Here is a 20306-nt window from a genome sequence, read left to right on the forward strand (position 1 = left end):
TATTAATAGGATGTTTTAAATTAACATAATAACTGTCTTATATAGAAATTTTATCTTTACAAGAACAGATTTTATTATTATAACATTTTTTCACACAATGTTTGTTACATAGAAAGTAGTCATAAGACAATTAATTATTGTTTTGTTTAAATTAACTTGTTATCTACCCCCATGCTGTTGTGACAAAGTTATCGTGGCAGTATGATATTGAACTACTATTCTTACTTGGAGGATTCTTGAGAATATAAGTGTTGAGCTTGTGGTTGAACTCGAGAGGGCCATGGAAGCCGCAAGCCTTACAGCCCTGGCTGATAGTGCCCTTCTTTGTGCTGACGATGAGGTCAGTCTCGGGATTGTCACAACCAGGACACAGCACGAACTTGCGGATGAAACCGTCCAGCAGGTCTTGCAGTTTGGAGGCATCATGGGATCCGTTCACGATGAAACGGTCATTCTTGAAATCAAACTGAGTCTGTGCTCCCAGTTCACACCCAAAGTATTTGGTTGGGTCTGTGACAGTTTTAAACAGTCTTAATATATAATTTATACACTTCACTACATTTAAGTTTTTCATGAGTATACTGGTTTGCTGATAAAAAAAAAATGATATTGCATTTTTCAGATGCCTCAATGCTATGAAAGCCTTTAATGTCCCTCAAGATCTTTTTCTATGAGGAATAAATACACTTTATTTCGGCACAATATTACAAATTATGTTACCAGAAATGTTTTTTTTTAATATTATTTCAACAATAAAAAATAAATATAAGGTTTTTATACAGTTTTAAAAAAGATATTATTAACTTCCAACTTGAATGCAACGGGGAAAAAATTTGTTTGTACAGTATTGTTTCATTTGATACTCTGTGCCAATTTACATGTTGGAACATGTTACCTGTATAATAATCACACTGAGAAAGCATCACTGCCAGTGTACTTCTTTGATAAAAGCATTTCAACATTTATGTATATATATATATATATATATATATATATATATATATATATATAATTTAGTTATGCATGTTTGAAATAATTAGCAAATTTTAACATATTATCACAGTACGTATTCATACTTCTAACACACATATTAAGAGCAAGACTTCCATAAATGTTTTACGTTTATCCAAAACTTTGAACAGATATCAAAAACTTTGGAATAAAATAGAGGCTAAAATCAATGAATATTCATTAAAAATTAAATTTTACTATTGGTTTTTGGAAAATTCCTTTTACAGTTTAGAAGACAATATTGAGAGTGATATTAACTTTAAATAAAAATGAACTATTACTTTGCAAAACTTAACAAATAAAATTATATTAAGCAAAAGAAATTATGTTTATTTTAAAGTTGTAAACTAAGTAATATAAATAAGAATTTTCTTTTCTATAAAGTTGTTATCACGTTGAATATTTGGTTTTATTGAGGGCCATATTATGTTCTTTTACACAATTTGTATATTTGTTAGTATATCATAAGTGTATCTACTCTGATCTAATTTTGTAGAATGTTTCTGTTATTGTTTTCTATCTCTCTTGTTGATTTCTAAGGAAAACTGTTGTTTGTTTTGGATTTCATTTTGTTTTTTATTGTGTACCGACTTGGTTTAAAAACTTTACTGTAACCATGACTTTGACAATGATTTGTAAAATCTTTATGGTAATAAATTATTATTATTCATTTCTTCTGTGGGAAACACTTAAATACTGACAAAATGCCTAACACATGAAGAGGTCTGGTGAGATTTATGGTATCAATAGTAATCCTCCTGACATTCTCTGTCCTAGGGTTTCCATTAAAAGTGTATGAGGATGGTGAAGTTCATAGTTTGTATATAGTTGGAGAGGTCCATAAAAAAGGAAATAAAAGAGATAAAAAACTAGAAGCCCAAATCCTTAGTTCTGAATTAAAATTCTTGAATAAGTAGTATTGGTTAGCCTCACACATTATTTAAACATCTTAGCTATAAGACAACGTGGTTTCTATGCTGGGAAATCAATTAAAAGTGCACTTATTGGTTTCATTTAACAAATAATTTAAAACACTGAAGAATTTAAAACTTTTACAAGTGTCTTCCTTCACATCAGCAATGCTTTCGACTCTTTGAATTACAGTTTTAATAATTCAAATTAAAAAGTTTTGTGATTTGAGGTAAGTGCACTGTTATGGTTTCAAAGCTATCTTACAGGGAGAGAACAAATAGTTGAAGTGAAGCAAGCACTTAATAAAAGAATAACTGTAAAATAAAAATCACTGATGTTGAAAAAGGAGTGTTTCTTGTTTATTTATAGATTTTAAAATTCCTTAGTGTACAGAAAACCCAAAAGCACATATGAAGAAAAGGACAAATCAATACTTTCATAAGCAAACTATTTTGTGACTTCAAAGCTTTTTTTTAATCTTATTCATCACAATATTAATAATATATACTATATATGGATAATTTTAAAACTTTCAACTATGAGTAAAACATGTTTGTAAAGATTTCTGTGCATGGCCTTTTATTTTCAGACAGAAAAATATTGCATACATCCATGCAATTTTAATTACAATAAATTTCAAGAAACAATCTCTCCTCCACCCATACCAAAACTAATTAACTAATAACTAATACCAAAACCAGTTAACTAATAACTAACTAATAAATTAATATCCAGCATTGTTTAATTATAATTAATTAATTATTAACTACGTTTGAGTAAATAAATTATGCATTTTTGCCAAAAAACGAATTACTACTACTTATATAAAACTAATAGAACTAAAAATTTTAGTAACTAAGATACTGTCTCTGCCCAATTTTTGATTGCTTAAAGACTTTTTGATCAACAATAACTTTTTACCAACAATAATTAACTAACAATCAATTTAGTTTTTTATTTAATAACTCTATAGCTGCAGGTTATTATCTATAGAGTGAAGAAAACTTACAAGTGGCAGGACGGCCAAGAGCCTTAGCGACGTCGATCATGTTGACAATAACAGTTTTGATGCCATTTCCTTTGCCCTCGACCTTAGCCAAGATCCTTGGCATCTTGTAGCGATAGAAGGCATCACTGACATTGCGGTTAACATTGACGCTGCCCATCTTGGAAGGGAAAACTTAAGACGAGAGAGACACGATGATGGAAGGGGAAAGCGATGGCCGATTCTAGCAGTCCTCTCCACAATAAGGGTGACAATCACGTTTCTCTGAATGGTTGAGATTTCCTATGCCGATTACTTGAAAATTTTGATGTCCTGTAATTAGATACACAATTGATTACTTTCAACAGATACTTAAATTATATTTTTTTTATTTCTCCTACTTTCCATCAACTTTGTACTATTGATTATAAATGCCCACAAATTGTATTGAGTCGGTTTGGAGTTTCCATCATCAGTGTTGCCTATACTGAAATCGTCATACAAAATTTCAAGTCCATAGGTTAGTTCCAGAACGTCATTTATTGTTTGTTACGAAATTGATTTTTTCTTTTGTTTATGTTTTATTTGCATCCATTTAGAACCATATAGTTATTTAAAACTAATTTTAAACCAAACCATAGTTGGTAGTGTAATTTTTGAGGCAGAATAATCGGCAAATAAGACATTATTATCAACCATCTTATTTCTCGAGCGGACAGGCCGCACACGCCATCTATTAGAAACAACAACTACTCCTGTAGGTCAAGCAAGGAAAGCTCAAAAGCGGTGTTATGTATGCTACAACACAACCACCCATGAAAAGAAGAGGAAGGATACCACATTTCACTGCCCAGACTGCAATGTAGCATTGTGTATTTACCCTTGTTTTGAGAAAGTTCACACACAAAAATTTGTAAATCACATAAAAATGTAAACATTCCAACTTTTGTACATTTTTATTTGTAATCAATTAAAAAAAATACGTTTAATGTTTTTTTTACTCCTGGGTTGTATTTTCATGTTTCATTTGTTACTCCTGTGGAACAGAACCTAGTGACGTTCCAAGAAGTCATTACTCCTCAAAGGGTTAATTATGTTATATGTTTGTTTTTTTATGTTATATAATTATGTTATATAATGTTGTATTTTAGTTCACCTGACAATCCCTTCTGGCTAATCAACAATTTCCATCTGACAAACAAACTGATGCTGATACAGCCATATAGAAACTTGTCCTGAATAAAAACATTTTTACTGTGCTAAACGATGGTACGTACATAATCTGGTCTTACATATTTCCAACAGCTCAGGGGTTATAAAAATAGATAGTAATAACCTCTATACAAATGTTAATGAAACTGGTAACACGTTTCGTGGTAACACGTTTTCGTGGTAACACGTAAAGTCCTTCTCTAGACAAGAGCTAGAAGCCAAGAGAAAAAGCACTTAGCCATTTGTAAGCACTAACTAGAAAAGTTGTACAAATACAACAAAACCCAACCTCTTAAGGATGTTTAGAAGCTACAGAACAAAGGATTAGCTTCCAGAACCAACAAACCACGTGTAGCTCCAAAGAGGAAAATACTTTGTACTGCCACTGACCCAACAACCGAACAAAGTAAAATTGATAAACATCATAAATATATTGCTATAAACCTACATATTTTTAAAATAGCAACCTTTTGCAAGAACATTTACACAATGGTTCTATCTATTCAAAACAAAAATATTTTTTAAATCTGACATTAATTTTTTTTAATCTAATATGATATTTTGCTATTTTCTATACTATTCTGAAACATTATATATAACCAATGACACCTGCCACAGTATATTTATTTTTTAAACACCTTACACAACATTCCATAACAGCCCGATACTTCAAAGTAAAATGTGTGCCACAAAAAGGGTGTTTTAATTATTTTTCTGAAGGCAAATAGGCAGTTTGTAATTGAGATTTACAACTAAGAAATACAAAGTGAAATGAAGTAAGATACAACTTTATGGGTTTGGTTTGTACTTGCTGATAGTGGAAAGCCAGCACATATAGGCTATACTCTACAAATACTTGGCCACAATGTTTTATGAACCTCGAAAATTTTTAAAAATAGGTAAAGAATTCAAAGATAGTTGAGACTCCGAACTCATCACTTATTAAGTAAACACAGACCCAACCGGCCTCAGCCTGTTTAAAGTTTAAACAGGTTAGACATCCAACGCACTGTCTACTTCTGCACTATTCAAACTTTTTTAAAGTTACTGACTCTTGAACATTCCTAGAACAGTAACCCATATCTCAAGATGAATTCCAAATGGGTGAAGTAGATTGTGTGGTGAAACCCAAAACTGCAAACTCTGGTGAGAAAGTTACATAACCCTGTATTCATGTCTATGTGGGGCTCTAGAATTTAGGAACAGTTTTTAATGCTTTTTACACACAAAAAACATTAGTACGGTTTTAGACATATATAGTATAAAATACGTACAACATATTTCAAATTAAATAAAACCACGATCGCCGTGAACATGTTAAGTAGCAAAGTCTATTGTAGACTGGGTTTATAAACATTCCATATTAGCTTATTATCATGAATCTAAAAATGGTTGTAAAATGTCATGGATCTGAGGAGCAAATTAACTAAACAGCATGAAAATGCATATTCTCATGCTACGTAACTAACACAAGAAACACAACAAATATGATGTGAGCTACTGCCTTATTCCTCTTACAGCCCTGATATGACATCCTCTGATTTTCACTTGATTAGGCTACTTACAAGGTGTTATTTACGATTAGGCTACTTAACAAGGTGTTATTTAGAAATAAATTTACTGTAAAACAATATTAGTGTCAAAAAATGTGTAGGGTATTGCCTTTAAACACCAAGTCTGCCTTGCAGGAGTTACAAAAATAAGCTGGTAATTAGTTGTACAGATGTCAGTTTTACAAAGACTACATAAAAAAGTAGAGCAAATTTAATTTCGTAAAACATAATACTCATTTTAATTCCCTAGATCAGATTGTGTCTTTAATTATTCGTCTCCTATACATATTGAATGTATTATAAACATACTTTTTAAACCATTGCAATCAATGAGTTTAGTATCACAAAAGAGATCTTTATCAAGCTAATAACTAGTTTGAACTCTTTTGTTATGTAACAATTTAATATGATATACTCCACTACATAACAAAGACCTACTAAATTCATGTAAGATAAGATAAAATCATAAGACATTAAAAATGCAACGTTTATTTTTGTAATATTTTTATTACATTAAAACCAAAATATAATGCCAGATTGCAAGTGTTCTTACCTATAACTGACAGGCCACTGGCGCTTCGATGAACTCATACACCTAGTGACAAGGCCACGAATTGGCTCTACCGCTATGTGTAAACTCCCAGACCTTCTTCTGGACAATGATAATGTTTCTGAAACACATGGTCAATAATATTATAGATACAATTGAGTATATATATATATATATATATATATATATATATATATATATATATATATATATATATAAACAGTTTTTGGTGACTAATGTTTGAGGGGTAGAGCCGATCAACATGTGATGAGTAGTGTGAAAAACCACAACCAGTACTGGTGAAACATAGGTACAGGAATGTTAATTTTACAATTAAATTAAATTTTGAACATAAAGAGTGCATCCTAAAAATCCCACCAACTCCTACCAGATGTCAAAATCCGAAGATCACTGATGTATATGAAATACTACATTGTTGTAATATTTTAAACCTTGATCTTGAATTAATCACTGTAGAACCAATTCATAATTTTTAAATGCAAATATGGTGTTTTGACAAATTATTTCTGACTAAATTTTCTTTCAAACTATTTTCGTTAAGTTTTTGTTCTCAAGATACAAATTAAGCAAATAACTAAAAACCAAATTTGGTATGTATGATAGAATTACTTTTTTCAAGTGATTTTAGGTCATAAAATACAAGCCAATGACACAATTGAAGGCCTACATAGCTTTAATTAAAGCTTTAATCTAAAACATTTTAGTGCAATTCTTTTTCAAAAATATGTTGGATACTGTTTCAAAACGGCAAATCAAAATGTAACAAAATTGAGGTTTTGCGAAGAAACCAGTATTTTCTACACCTTATAAATAATAACAAATATTTAAAGAGTTATTTCTTGATATTACAAAAGCTTTTGATAAAATGGTAGTGCCACATAAAAATACTTCTGAAACAATATGTGATTGTGGAATAAGAGTAATTTTACATTAATGTACTTTACAAGACACTTAACAGGAAAAGAACAATGTGTAAACAGTCAACAATAGTTTGTCAATATGATGTAATAAAATAGGAGTACCTTAAGGATCAGTTATGGGTGCAACATTATTCTTAATATGCATACATTTAATAAGTATAATGGAAGGTTTTATAGTAAGATCACATCATTTGTTCATTTGTTGTTTGGTGTCATCAATGCTGTGTTGTGTTATGTTGAGGATTCATGGGAGGATATCAAGGTCAGAATATAGAAGGATTTAGAATCAATTCAGGTGGTGGTTTTCAAAAAATAACACTATTCAAAGTACTGAAGAAACAAAGTAGACTTATATCAATTTTAGTTTGAATAAAATTGGAGGTATTTATCAAAGGAATACAATTATTTACAAATGTCTGAATTGTGTGATATAATAGAATATACAAGTGCAAAAAATGTGTGTTGGTTGGTAGGTGAGAAAGAATCTCTAAAATATTTAGGTCTGTGGATGAGAGAATTGAACTAGAACATGTATATACAAATCGAAAAGAAACATGAATTATGTTTTAAGAATATTATGCTTTTTAACTCTACAGGTTCTGGTTACTACCATTGGTACCGACTGTCTTTTCAAAAATGCCGTTTTTATTGATCCATTGTGTCTAAGTCCGAATTTTCACATTAAATTTTGTATAGTAATTGTCAGACACATACTTTAAAGCCTACTGGTATTCCAGTTTGTATTATATTGTCTATGACCTGAGTTTCATATTTACAAATTCCATATTTGATCACCAGCTGTAGTCTGAAACACAGTCATTTGTTGATGGCTTGCTTTGAAGTTATAAGTGCTGAAGTAAGCCAAATATTATGTACATTATCTAACTGTTGTAAATATGTGTTTTATATCTTTAGTTTTAAGTATATTATGTCGTAGTTTTTATTGTTTACATTAGTTTTAAAAGTGTGCTTAAAACTTGTTTTAGTTGCTAAACAACGTACTATGATAAATATTTTCTCAATTTGCATAAAAGACATATGCTTTTAATTTATTACTAATCCAAATAGTATATGAAATTTACCACGTGTTGGCTATCTTAAACATTTTATTTTCAGTTTGTCATTCCCTTTAGGTAACCGAATCTTTTGAAAAAATTTGTTGAACACAAAACTACATTATACTTTTTGAAAAATTACACTTTTTTATGAGACAAACGCCATTATAATCTGTGCCTTTAGTTTAAAAAATCAAATACAAAACTTTTTTTAAATCAAATTACTTATTTGTAATAAACTTTTGAAAAATAAAACTTGCAATAGTGAAGAAAATTCCCTGGTATTTTAGAAAGAAATTACTAGTAGTTTTAGGATTAAGAAACTTATGTTATAATAACCTTCTAAGAACTTCATATTATTCCTTAGTTTACAGTACATGGGATTATGCAGTTTCATGCTAGAAAGGAACATATATACCAAATTTGAATCCAATAACAAGTTTTCAGTTTAAATGTTTAAAATTAATAATTAAATAGCAGTGGGGAAACTCAGTACACCCTTTGTTTAAAAAATAAAAACTCTGTTTATCAGATGTATTTATAGGCTACATATAAAGTATTAAAATTATTCTATACAAGAAATAAGAATTTTCACTCAAAAACAAATTAAAAATGAAATTATAGAATGCAGTAGACATATTTGTGTTAAAGCTATCAAGTACACTTCTTACAAAACATCAATATTTATTTAGCACAAAAAAATGTTGATTACAATAAAAATTTCATTCTTTCATTTTGTTTAGTTTCCTTAAGTTAGACATTGCACCGCTCAGTAGTTAAAGCTCAGTAGTTAAAGCGTGAGATGAAGGACACGTAACTAGATGCCATATTAAAAATGTATTAATAGCCTCTAAAACTTACAATTTAGGGTTACCTATATTCTAGGTTATGCCAAGATCTTACAAATTTAAAAAATTATACCAAAAGTTTTAAAATAAGAAATTTTGTTTATTTAGTTCTGCATTTTATCTCATGTGTTCGACATAATTCATGGTTATTTATGGAATCATACTCGATCCAGAACCAGTTGAAATTTCTTCAAAGATTCCGTTTTGTTTTCTTTGTGACATTATAAAAACTACTCCAATAGGGGTATTAAAACTATTCCAATAGGAGATATTTCCACATCAACTCAACACAAAACTTATTTAAATACTTAGCTGTTACCTGCTGCTTTGCACGCAAATTTCAAAACAGAAGTCCTCAGGATACTTATTAAAAGCATGTATGATGTAGTGGGATGGAACCCTACGAAATTTTTGTAACACAAGTAGGCATACATCAGTTTTGCATGTGAATGAGTATTTCTAGGTTGAATTAATTATATTTGCCACATCTGAGTTTGCCTCATTGCCAGTAGTGGAATGGAACCCTATAACATTTTTCTAACGCAAGTAGGCATACATCAGTTTTGCATGTGAATGAGTATTTCTAGGTTGAATTAATTATATTTGCCACACCTGAGTTTGCCTCGTTGCCTCAGTCATTAAAGTAAAAATACAAAGGACTCGGAAATCTACTTTGATCAAAATGCATTTTCTTCCAGCCCTTGTAATATACTTCCAGTCTAAGATATTTCAAGCCCCATATCTGATTTTCTTGTAGTCCTTGTGAAGAAAAAAAAATGTATATGTACACACACATGTAGGGCTGAGATGTTTACTTCGGTGAAAAGGTGTTTACTTCCTGCCGTTTAAATTTATTTACTTTACCACAGTTGTTTCCCTTATGCCTCAATCAATGAGATGAAATATACATATTTAGGTCTCGGTAATCTATCATGATCAAAAAGTGATAACTTCTAGTTTAATATATTTTCAGTGCCATAGCTGAGTTTGCCTTGTCTCGATGAAGAAAATATACATTGGCAGAGAAGTCCATCAGTGTCAAACTGCATATACCTACGTTATGTTCATCCAACAATTAAAATAATTGTTTTTTAAGGTTTTATGTAATAGAAGTCTTGTTGTTTTCTGTACTGTAGTCTGGCAAAGAATGACTCCTTAAGGCATTTTTGTTTTTTCCTCAAGCCAATCTAAAACTTCCATATTAAAACACCAAGAAGTCAACTAGTTTCGAGTTCCTTATGAAAACATTTACAGCTTTGTTCATTAAGTTGGGTTTTATAACAGTGTTTAAATAGTATTTCAAATGCATTAGTTGTTGTTTTAAATTCTTCACTGACACAATCTGGAGTAAAGTTTAGATATTAACTTTGTATTTACTGTCTCCATTATCCTACTGAAATTCCGTTATTCTAAAATTTAAATGTAAAAAAATGTTTCCGCCTCTTTGAAGAACTTTAATTGAAAGTATCCAGAGCTGTTTGGTATCGGTTATATTCAGATTATGAAAAATATCACTATTTTTCTGATATACATATAAGGTACCTGTGGCTTGGACAGCTAACCTTTTTACTGTTCTGCCACACCATCACATAGCCTCTCATTGCATGCAATGACAGAAAAATACCATTCAGCATAAATATAAAAGTCTTTTTAAGGAATCAAGTTTGTATACATTTTTTCTGTTTTTGTACAGAGCTGCGACCCATCTGAGAAGTAATCGATCATTTTGATCCTGTGACCAAACTTAATTTTGACTTGTAAACACTTCCACCAACAGGCAGGTTTTGTCAAAGAATGGCCAGAATCAATTAAAAATGCCTCAGCACCCAAGGCAATAAAAGCTTATTTGACAACCGGGACTGGACTAGTGAAAATTGGCATGCATAAATGTGGTTTGAGTAAAAATACAGCCAATGTTGTGTTTCTTCAAAATTTTAAAAATATTGAAGAATGCTGAATATTTGTAATGTCCTGTCAATAAACTATTTGATTGGATTAAGTCAATCGGTTTTGTTTGGAAGCAGCATACTGAAATTGTGTTTTTTCCTAAATAATCAGACAATACTGCAAAGATTACATGCTTAGTTTCTGCTTGACAACTGGTCCAATGATAGCTCTAGGCTTCCTAATGAACAAGAAAGCTGTAGATTTCAGTAAAACCACAAACCGCAGGAACGTCCCAAGTCCTTAGGTTTTCCATAGTACCTTCATGAAGGAGCTTGGTTACTTCATGATGAAATCATGTCTAACTAAAGCCGATATATTTTCATAAAACAACAATAATAGGCCCCTATCAGAAGTTGATTTTTAAACTTTTTCAAGTTGCACCAGTAAACTAAAACCCGCTGGTGCAAAATTTCTTCATCAATAACGTTTTCTTCGAAAACTTCTAAATTAGATTTTATATCCTCATTTCCAGGGTAGGATTGGCACTTCCCCAAAGGGCAATCTATGGAAGTAGAGTTGGACAATTTGCAGGACAATGTTTATAGGAAGATAACTTTTACATTAGTTAAAGATTCAATTTTTGCATTCTGGATCATCAGTTTGATGTTTAGAGCATTTGTGAACAGTTTGATGTTTAGGACATTAGTGAACACGCATACTGTATAAGTAACACTAGAATCAGACACAGTTTTTGGGCCTAATATTGGCAAAAGTTGAAAACTCACTTTGATGTTTGGATATTTTTCTTCAAATACCTGCAAGTTTCCATTGAATTACATAAATATAAGATCTTGGACAATTTAACTCTATTTCTAATTTTCATCGGTTTTGTAAAATGGTCTTATTATATTAACTACTTTATAAAAAAGGTTTTTACCAGGTTTTCTATTAGGGCTTCCTCATAACATTTCCTTCTTCTACAAAATCCTCTTTAACTGTCTTACTAAATAAATTGGGGCACTGAATTAATTTATAATATACATAACAATCCATGACTCTGGTATACAAAATGATTGAATTTTTATCTCTAGAAATTAATTTTGAGATTGCTCAACAGTGACTCTTCAAGTAATTCAGCCTCATCGTCAAATGGAAAGGCAACGCTTAAGTAAGATGGAAAACCAGGTAACTGAGATGGAAGGGAAACATACGAGCTGGAAAAGTAATACAGAAATGTTTTGAATAGATACCAAGTAGTTCAATTTAGAAAGAAAGTCAACAGACTGACAATACGTGAGGCAGAAAGACGAGATAAAAGTGAGGTGGAAAGAGAAGAGGTTGTATTAAGTTGGAAAGACAGCAGACAAGTGAGGTGGAAAGAGAAAATGTAATCAAGGTGGAAAGGTAACAGACAAATGAGATAGAATAAAAATGTAGTTAAGTTGAGACAGAATAGCAACAGACAAGTGAGGTGGCAAACCAGTAAGGTAGTAATAAATGGGTGATTAAAAAGATAAGACAGCAAACAATAGAGGCAGAGAACAACAGGTAATAGACGGAACAACAAAAGGTAATTGAAACCGAAAAGCAATAAGCTAATGACGTGGAATTGATAACAGGTAATTGAGATGGAAGTATAACATACTAGTGATGTGGAAAAGACAATATACATGTGTGGAGTGGATATGATACGTAATTTTAGAGTTATGACAACAAACTAGGAAAGCATAAATTTATCAGTTAATTAAGGTATATAAGCCACATTTAAGTGAGATAGAAAAACAAAAGATTTAATTGAGATGGAGAAACAACATATAAGTGAACCGGAATTCAACAGATAATTTTGAAGGAAAGGCAACAGACAAGTGAGGTGGAAAAATAACAAGACAATAATTGTGATACGATTAACATGTTGACTGTGGCAAACAAATACTACATGCTGGCTTGTAAATTAACTCAAGATCACTAGAGTTTTGGGTTTAACTAGAAGGCGGTATTACTGTAATAACATGAAAAACATTCCTACGTAATACCAATATTCATTATCTTCTCCTACATTGCAGCATCGGCATCATCAATGATTTCATTATTGCGTATGATCACTCTACACCTACACATGTAATGATGTCAATTACCGAAGACCCCACTTTCCCGATTAAGAATATAACTGAAGTTAATTGGCCATTTTTAAGTCTAAGTAATGTCAATAATAGGTATTTAATAAAAAAAAAATAGAAATAGAATGCTCCTTAGACTGTCTGAAGGGAGACATAGATTAGCACCATCTATATAATACTTACATGAAGGTGGGATATGTTTGGTTTTACAAGACAAGTTCAGTTCGTTATGTATGTTACAAGCTGATTTCTCTTAAAAATTTATGATTCAGAACAAAGTGTCACAGTTCAGCCCTCCCAATACCTGTGTGTCTGTGAGGTTCTGACAACAAAATACAATGTATAATTACACACATTTTAAATTATCTGAAACAATACTGTCTGTTTCCATACAATTCATTCGCGTGCAGTTTTTGTATAAAGCACGTCAAAGAAACAAAGATTGAAGTAATCCTCTAACAGAAATACAGAACCATTAACAAGATCTTTCAACATTCAGATATTGCCAGCAAACAAAAATGTATCAGTTCGATCTCAGCTCACTGAATAAATGCATAGCTTTGCATGGATACTAATCACTTATTGTTATTTATTGGTAAAGCTACATTTTAAGAATCATAGTGTAAAAAATTGGCAAATTTTGCTAAGACAAACTTTAAAAGCCCATACATCATGGAAAATACTTGATTTGTACCTAAGTTGGACATTTTTTTAAAGTAACTCCATATTTATTATTTCTCAAGACAAAACAAACTATTCTACATTCACAAAAAACAAACATTTGTACTCGATTTCATCAATATTGGTAGGATACTGTGGATAACCTGGTGGTGTGGAATAGTTCAAATTCTACATACCTGGACCTGATAGCACCATATGTTTGATAAGGCGTTTTGATAAGCTTGTTTCGGTTTGTAGCAGACGACAGGTAGAGTAGGCCTACTATTGTACAGCAGATCAGACAGTAGAGAGAGACAGAGAGAGAGAGAGACAGAGAGAGAAAGGGCTGGGTGCGAGGACGGTTGACCTAATGCCCGGGCCTGGATTGATTTGCTGCTGCAAACTAGAGGCAGTCGCAGTCGCAGTCGCAGACGCAGTAGCAGTACTCGCTCGCTCGCGGTAGATCGATACCACAGTAGTATACAGTTCGCGTGTACACCTACACCTTAATATATGCTTCACTTGTCTTGTTTGTTCGATACGTTCCCCGACCGAAGTGTATAAATCTTGATAAACTATCGAGACGAGCCTGATTAGCTGACTATAAATGGCATTGTATAGTTCTGATCGCATATCACGTCGTAATTCTTCCGTTAGGCTGCATAATCGCTGAGCCATGATTGTCTTAAAAGTTGTTAATCAAATTTCTCTATTTTACAAAAAGCTCTCAATTTGTCAATAAACAACGTTTTTAGTTATAAATGATTTAACACTGTTGAAACTATGCCAGTTTCCTTCGTTGTCTACAACCTACTTAATCTTTATTTTCAATAAAATTATCGTACGTTTGAACGACTAAATGCAACTTGAAGACGACCATGACAACTGCATCTGATATAGCCAATATATCACAACTATGACTTTTTAATACAAACTTCTTTAAAATTTCGGTATGTGCGTTATTAAAAAATAGGTACATATCTTAGACCTAAAGAAGGGCATATATCACAGAATACTCTCGCCAAACCCGAATCTATACCAGGCCACCGTGTAGATAACAGTAAGAGAAAAAATGAGCCGAATATCGAGTGGTTTATTGAGGTAAAAAATGGTTTGGTCTATTTTCTACTTTTTGGGTTGGTTTGGTAATGTACCTTCAATTTTTTCTCCCTACAGATGACAACACTGTGTAAAGTTCCGACGTCCTGTTGTGTAGGACCAAATGCGGCGTTGCCACTTCTGTTGTTTTAGTGTCACTGTAAAAACACTGAAATATGGAGTTGAACCGATGTTATTATTAGGTCACGTAACGTGTGAGTTGGTAAAGTTTTAACAAAAAGTTTAATAGATATGGACTTATTCAAAATAAAAATCAAACATTGTATTCGACCAATACGTTCACTAACGAGAATCAAAATCTGTCAAAAGTTCAATCAATTTTCTTCCTATATTATCAAATATTCAACAAAACTAACTCAAACTTTTTGGATACAGAAATATTGGATTATACTTTTAACAATATATGTAACTTTTCAGCACGTTAAAGAAAAGTGTCATTTTCGTAATTTTTCGAGCGCTATGCGCGCTTGGTTCTCGGCTCTAATGATGAAAATATAATTTAAACAATAAATTAAAAATGCAATGGAAAATAAAAACTAATCAGACTTGTATCTGAATCCTTGCATCCGTTCCTTTACATGTTTTTATCTATTTACTAGTTAATTTATTAAAATTGTAAAGTCGGCGACGAGGAAAGCTCAAAACGAGCACTTGTCTCGTTTCGACATCAAAGACACCTACGTCATCAATGTAAAGCGGTATCTCATTCTCATCAGGTGCACAATTGAGTGCACTACGATGTTTCTGACACGATCCCAAAACACGGGGGAACAACCGATATTTCTACACATAACGTAAATTCCGTGAGTCAAGTCTGTTAGATAGCGTTAGATTTCAGATCTGCACTAGGAAGAAAGTGAATTGGAGCTAAACTTAACATTCACACTGAATCAATCATTCCCACGATAGCTACGTTATCAGCAGTTTGCAACCAAAGAGTTAAAGATTTGCAGCTGTGTGTTTGGACAAGAAATATCTAGAAGCAACACGCATTATTTTGCCCCATATTTCGCAATCACAGACTCTATTTATAAATTCAAATAGGGGAGTAAACCGGAACTGATCCTTGTTAAGATAATGTAGTCATAAATATCTAACCGGTCTATTTGTATCATGTTTCCGGTTCAACAATTAATAAGACACGTGGGTCATATTTATGACATTTAGTTGTCATCATAATATCAATTAGCATGTTATGTCTAATAAACAATTAAGTAATCATACATCGATAATTTCATTGTATTTATAATATAATTTGAAAGCATTCCGACAGCAGCTTAAGTAGGAACCTGTAACTGTTTTTAAAGCTGGTTGATTGCTTTTTTGTGGTTGATAAAAGATTCAAAGAAAAAAAAAATAGTCTAGTAGTAGTTGATACTTATTTCATGTAAACAATTTAGTTTTTAACTCGAAACCAAAATTCTTTTTGTGATCCATTTGTTACTTGTCCTTTTGGAACAAGCTTTGATTGTTTTTGAGGATAATATACACCAAGATGATAATTCAAACAATCTGAAAAAGATTTAAATTGCTGCTCTATTGACTGAAATTATTTGAGGACATGCCCAATTTTCTTTTAATTTTCGTTGAGGAGAGCAATATTATTTGGCTGTGTGTTCCTTATTGTTTTAGTAATGTTGGGCTCCCTTTAGATTTTTCCTGCACTAATAATAGCCTCTTGCCCATAGTGGTCGAAAATGGCTGTGTTGACCACATACACTGCGACACTTGGAAGGTTAGTAATTATATTATCAATTGCTGTCTGTGATATTGCCATCACGCGCGTTGGTGTTTTGACTGACAATTCCAGACCAAACGATCCCCAACAAGTTGACTAATCGTTATGTGGATGAGTGATGGATATCCAACACATCGATGTTGAAATCCCCCATTAGGATATAATCCTGTTTACGATTGGTTAGGGCAGTCAATAAGACTTCGAATTTGTTTTCTTCATTTCAGCTAGGTGACCAGTAAATTCCAATAACGATTAATTTTGATTTGTTTGATTTAAATTTGATCCTGACTGCTTCAAAATCTGTTTCAATTATTTCCATAAGTGAAAAGTGTCAAAAGAAAAATGTTGTCTCAAAAAATTGCCACTCCTCCTCCTTTATAGACGAATAGATATAACTTCCGTATCGGCGTGGTGGTGTGTTCTGACGTTGGAGTGAGAGGGTGAACTGCCTGGTTGGCTACCTGACCAATAGGAGCGAGGAGCGTCTGGCACTGTTGCCACATCGGCAAAGGCATATTGGCAAAAGCGATAGGCTTATTTTACTGCACGCTGGTACATCTGGAGGGTTCGTTCCTAATTATTGCTTGTTATTTGATTCAAAGCAAACCACAGACTACCATGAAGAAATGAACCATGACACTTTTTCAAAATGGTTCAGAGAATCACTTCTACCTAACCTTTCTGCTCCATCGGTTATTGTTATGGACAACGCCCCATACCACTCCAAGATTTTAGATAAGGCCCCAGCGCAACGTAACAAAAAAGCGAAAATTCAGGCGTGGCTTCGCGAGCATAACATACAATTTGCAGAAGATTTTACAAAAGCCGAGTTGTTAGAAATATGTGAAATGAATAAACCACCGGTCCCCAAGTATATTATAGATGAGATGGCTAAAGCCCAAGGACATAAAATTGTCAGACTGCCACCTTACCATTGCCATTTCAATGCAATAGAGATGGTTTGGGCACAAGTTAAGGGACACGTTGCTCGGAACAATAAAACATTTAACATGACTGAAGTTAGGAGGTTAACCGAAGAAGGACTTCAACAAGTTACAACCGTAGAATGGACGGATATCGTAAAGCACAAAAAAAATCTATTTTAGAAGCGTGGGCACAAGGTCTCATTGAAACAGCAGTAGAGGAAATGATAATTCACGTGAATGGAGATGACAGTGACAGTGAAACTAGTGACCTTGAAGATTTTGCTGACGAATATAGAGTGCAAACTGACCAAGGAACACAGTAAATATACGTCAACAGAATGTATGCTGACGGTGTTTGAAGTATTTTGACAGCCCCCGCAATAAATATATTCGTGCTGTGAATGCAATATTAGGTTTTCAGAGTACCCAAATTATTTGTCCTTCACGGTATCTGAATTATTTAGTAGTTATAGATTATTATATAGTATAATGGTAACATATTAATATCGCACATATTTGTGTTGTTAGAGAAATTTCGTTTCTGATTACTAGTGTAAACAATCAAAAGACAACACACACTGACGCGTTGTTTGTTGGTAAGTACGCTGGCGCGCACTGTCTGATGTTCTTTTATCAGTGTTCGGTAAGAAAGTGACCGCTCACGGCAGTGCCCGCACCAACGCGGCAACACCGCGGCATCAGTCTCCCCACTGCTCGCTGCCCCTCCACACGCTTTCAATACGGAAGTTACATCTATTCAACTATAGATAGTTGTCGGCAATAAGTGTTGGCCTGAATAAAATTTGAAATATGATAGCGGTCAATGTTTTTGTTGTTGAAACCGTTCTCGGTGACAATGAGTGACTGCGCATGTTGGTGAAGCAGTCACATTCAATCTTCATTGTTAAATTTTGAGGTTGTCCGTTTTTTTTTAATTACGTCAGTAAATTTGGTCCTTTGCTGGTGGTGGGGTCCGTAAAAACAGTTTATTTTGGCGATGGCCTGCCTGTCATGAAGTATTAGGCGAGATGGATTGTCTAGTTCGTTTGTTGACCAGGGCTTCCACGTAGCTGCAGTGCTGGTGGTGTCCTAGTGGGCAGAAGAGGTGCTACCAGAGGCAGGTTCCCCGCCGTTTTCACGCGGCAGTAGTCTGTAATTAGCGAGGATGAATCGCCAGGCGAAGTCACGTAAAGGCAGTGCCTTGTTCAGTTGGCTTGCCTACCTCTTCATCTTGCTCCGCCTTCATCAGACGCCCGAACAACAGCTCGGCCAGTATCCTCTTACTAGGCATACGGAGGTACATACCACGACAGGTGAACCAGCGTCTTCCGATGGCATTGAAGTCTTAAAAGTTGAACTCCTCGTATCTGACACACAGCACTTTAATGAATGAGTTTGCGAGGGCAGTATGCTGGTTCACTGGGTGGTCAGGAGACAAGTCAGGGCAGTGAGGCACGGTCGAGACAACACAGACCCAGTTGAAGCGGGCGGTAGTGCGCTGCTCCAAGAGCTCGAAAATGCTGCTGTTGTCACCAGCCGCAATGTCGTTCGCCCCCGCAATCAAGACACTGCGGCTTTCTGGATTAGGTGGGTTTCTAAAATCGATTTGTTGTAGCCTGCCCCCTGGCTTACAAATACCACTTACCCTCGTCTTTGCCGCTATCCGACGTTGAACCAAGCCAGCAAGTTAACGAACGTGGCTATCCCTCGCGATGTCCATAAATCATCTTGAATCGCAGTTGTCATGTGTTATTCGGTTTGTCGGACAAAAGAGTTACTAAGGATTATTTTATTTCGTTATGTGGTAGGACATTGATTTTTCTATTATTCTTTTTTGTGGGAGATTTTTTATTGATTTGAGGGATTTTGACTTTAATTGATTGAAACAGTGTTATTTATGTTTCTTTTCTTTTTCTTAACTACCATCCAACCATCCTTACTCATATCCCTACCACTGTCCCTCTTTAGCTCTGTCCACAAACTTCCAGTTCAGCTTTAAGAACCTCGATGGTTGTTCTTAGATTTGTGATGAGGTTTCGGTAGTAAACACAACTCGGATCTCGGCGTTGGATGGAGACAGAAACGTGCCACATGGAGTGACGCGGTCAGTCATGGGAGCAGTAGGTTGCACCGGCAGACACAATGAACAGAACAGTCAGCATGGGTGGGAGCGGGATTATCTGGTGGGCTGAGGAGCAACTAGCACTGTACACCGCAGGAGATCCGGTTGTCACGGGGTGGTGTATTCATAACGAAGGTCTTGTCTGTTTACTAGAGCAAGGGAGTATTTGACTCAATAGTATGGTTGAGCAAATTCTCATACTCAATTCTAGAGTTGCCTTGTCCTAATTTAGTAGGTTAATCTCCGCTATTGAGTCTACCGATGCTGTTGAGAGGGTTGATGGAAAATCGGCTTTTCCGTATTGGTTTTTTACAGCAAATAAGATAATTAAATAAATAATATAAAATGTTAGGATACTAACATTTCAATTAAACAGTAATGCTATAAAATCTTAACGAAAATAAATACACCAACAAACTACGAAGGATAAAAAACATAAAAGGTTTCTATTTGTAATTTTAATCTGAGGTAAAAAGTAATTGTCGTAAACGTAAATTGATCAGATGACCTTCAGGGTATAACGCGTCACTCTACCGGTTCTGCTATCAGCGCTTGTGATAAGAAGATGTAGAGCTTGATGATAAGGCTCGCTCTGCGTTGAAACCTTGTGATAATGGTCAGCTTCATACACACCGATTACTTACAAAGTAATAAATAAGTTGGCTAAGTC

The 20306-nt window shown here is 33.6% G+C and overlaps 1 protein-coding gene across 3 annotated transcripts in view; it reads right to left on the minus strand.

Moving 5' to 3' along the window:
• LOC124357187 (eukaryotic translation initiation factor 5) overlaps positions 1-20306 on the minus strand; it is a 58367-nt gene that overhangs the window by 13646 nt on the left and 24415 nt on the right. For 2 of the 3 annotated variants that reach the window (XM_046808708.1, XM_046808709.1), the window contains 3 exons: positions 6227-6344; positions 2933-3241; positions 226-510 (listed from right to left, as the gene is read on the minus strand). In XM_046808708.1, the coding sequence (XP_046664664.1) occupies positions 226-510; positions 2933-3089 (442 nt within the window). In that variant the 5' untranslated portion in view covers positions 3090-3241; positions 6227-6344. Of the gene's footprint in view, positions 1-225; positions 511-2932; positions 3242-6226; positions 6345-13928; positions 14243-20306 lie in introns of those variants that run through there. The other variant, XM_046808710.1, reaches the window with a different exon arrangement.

This window comes from Homalodisca vitripennis, chromosome 3 (genome assembly GCF_021130785.1).
Source record: "Homalodisca vitripennis isolate AUS2020 chromosome 3, UT_GWSS_2.1, whole genome shotgun sequence".
Lineage (NCBI taxonomy): Eukaryota > Metazoa > Arthropoda > Insecta > Hemiptera > Cicadellidae > Homalodisca > Homalodisca vitripennis.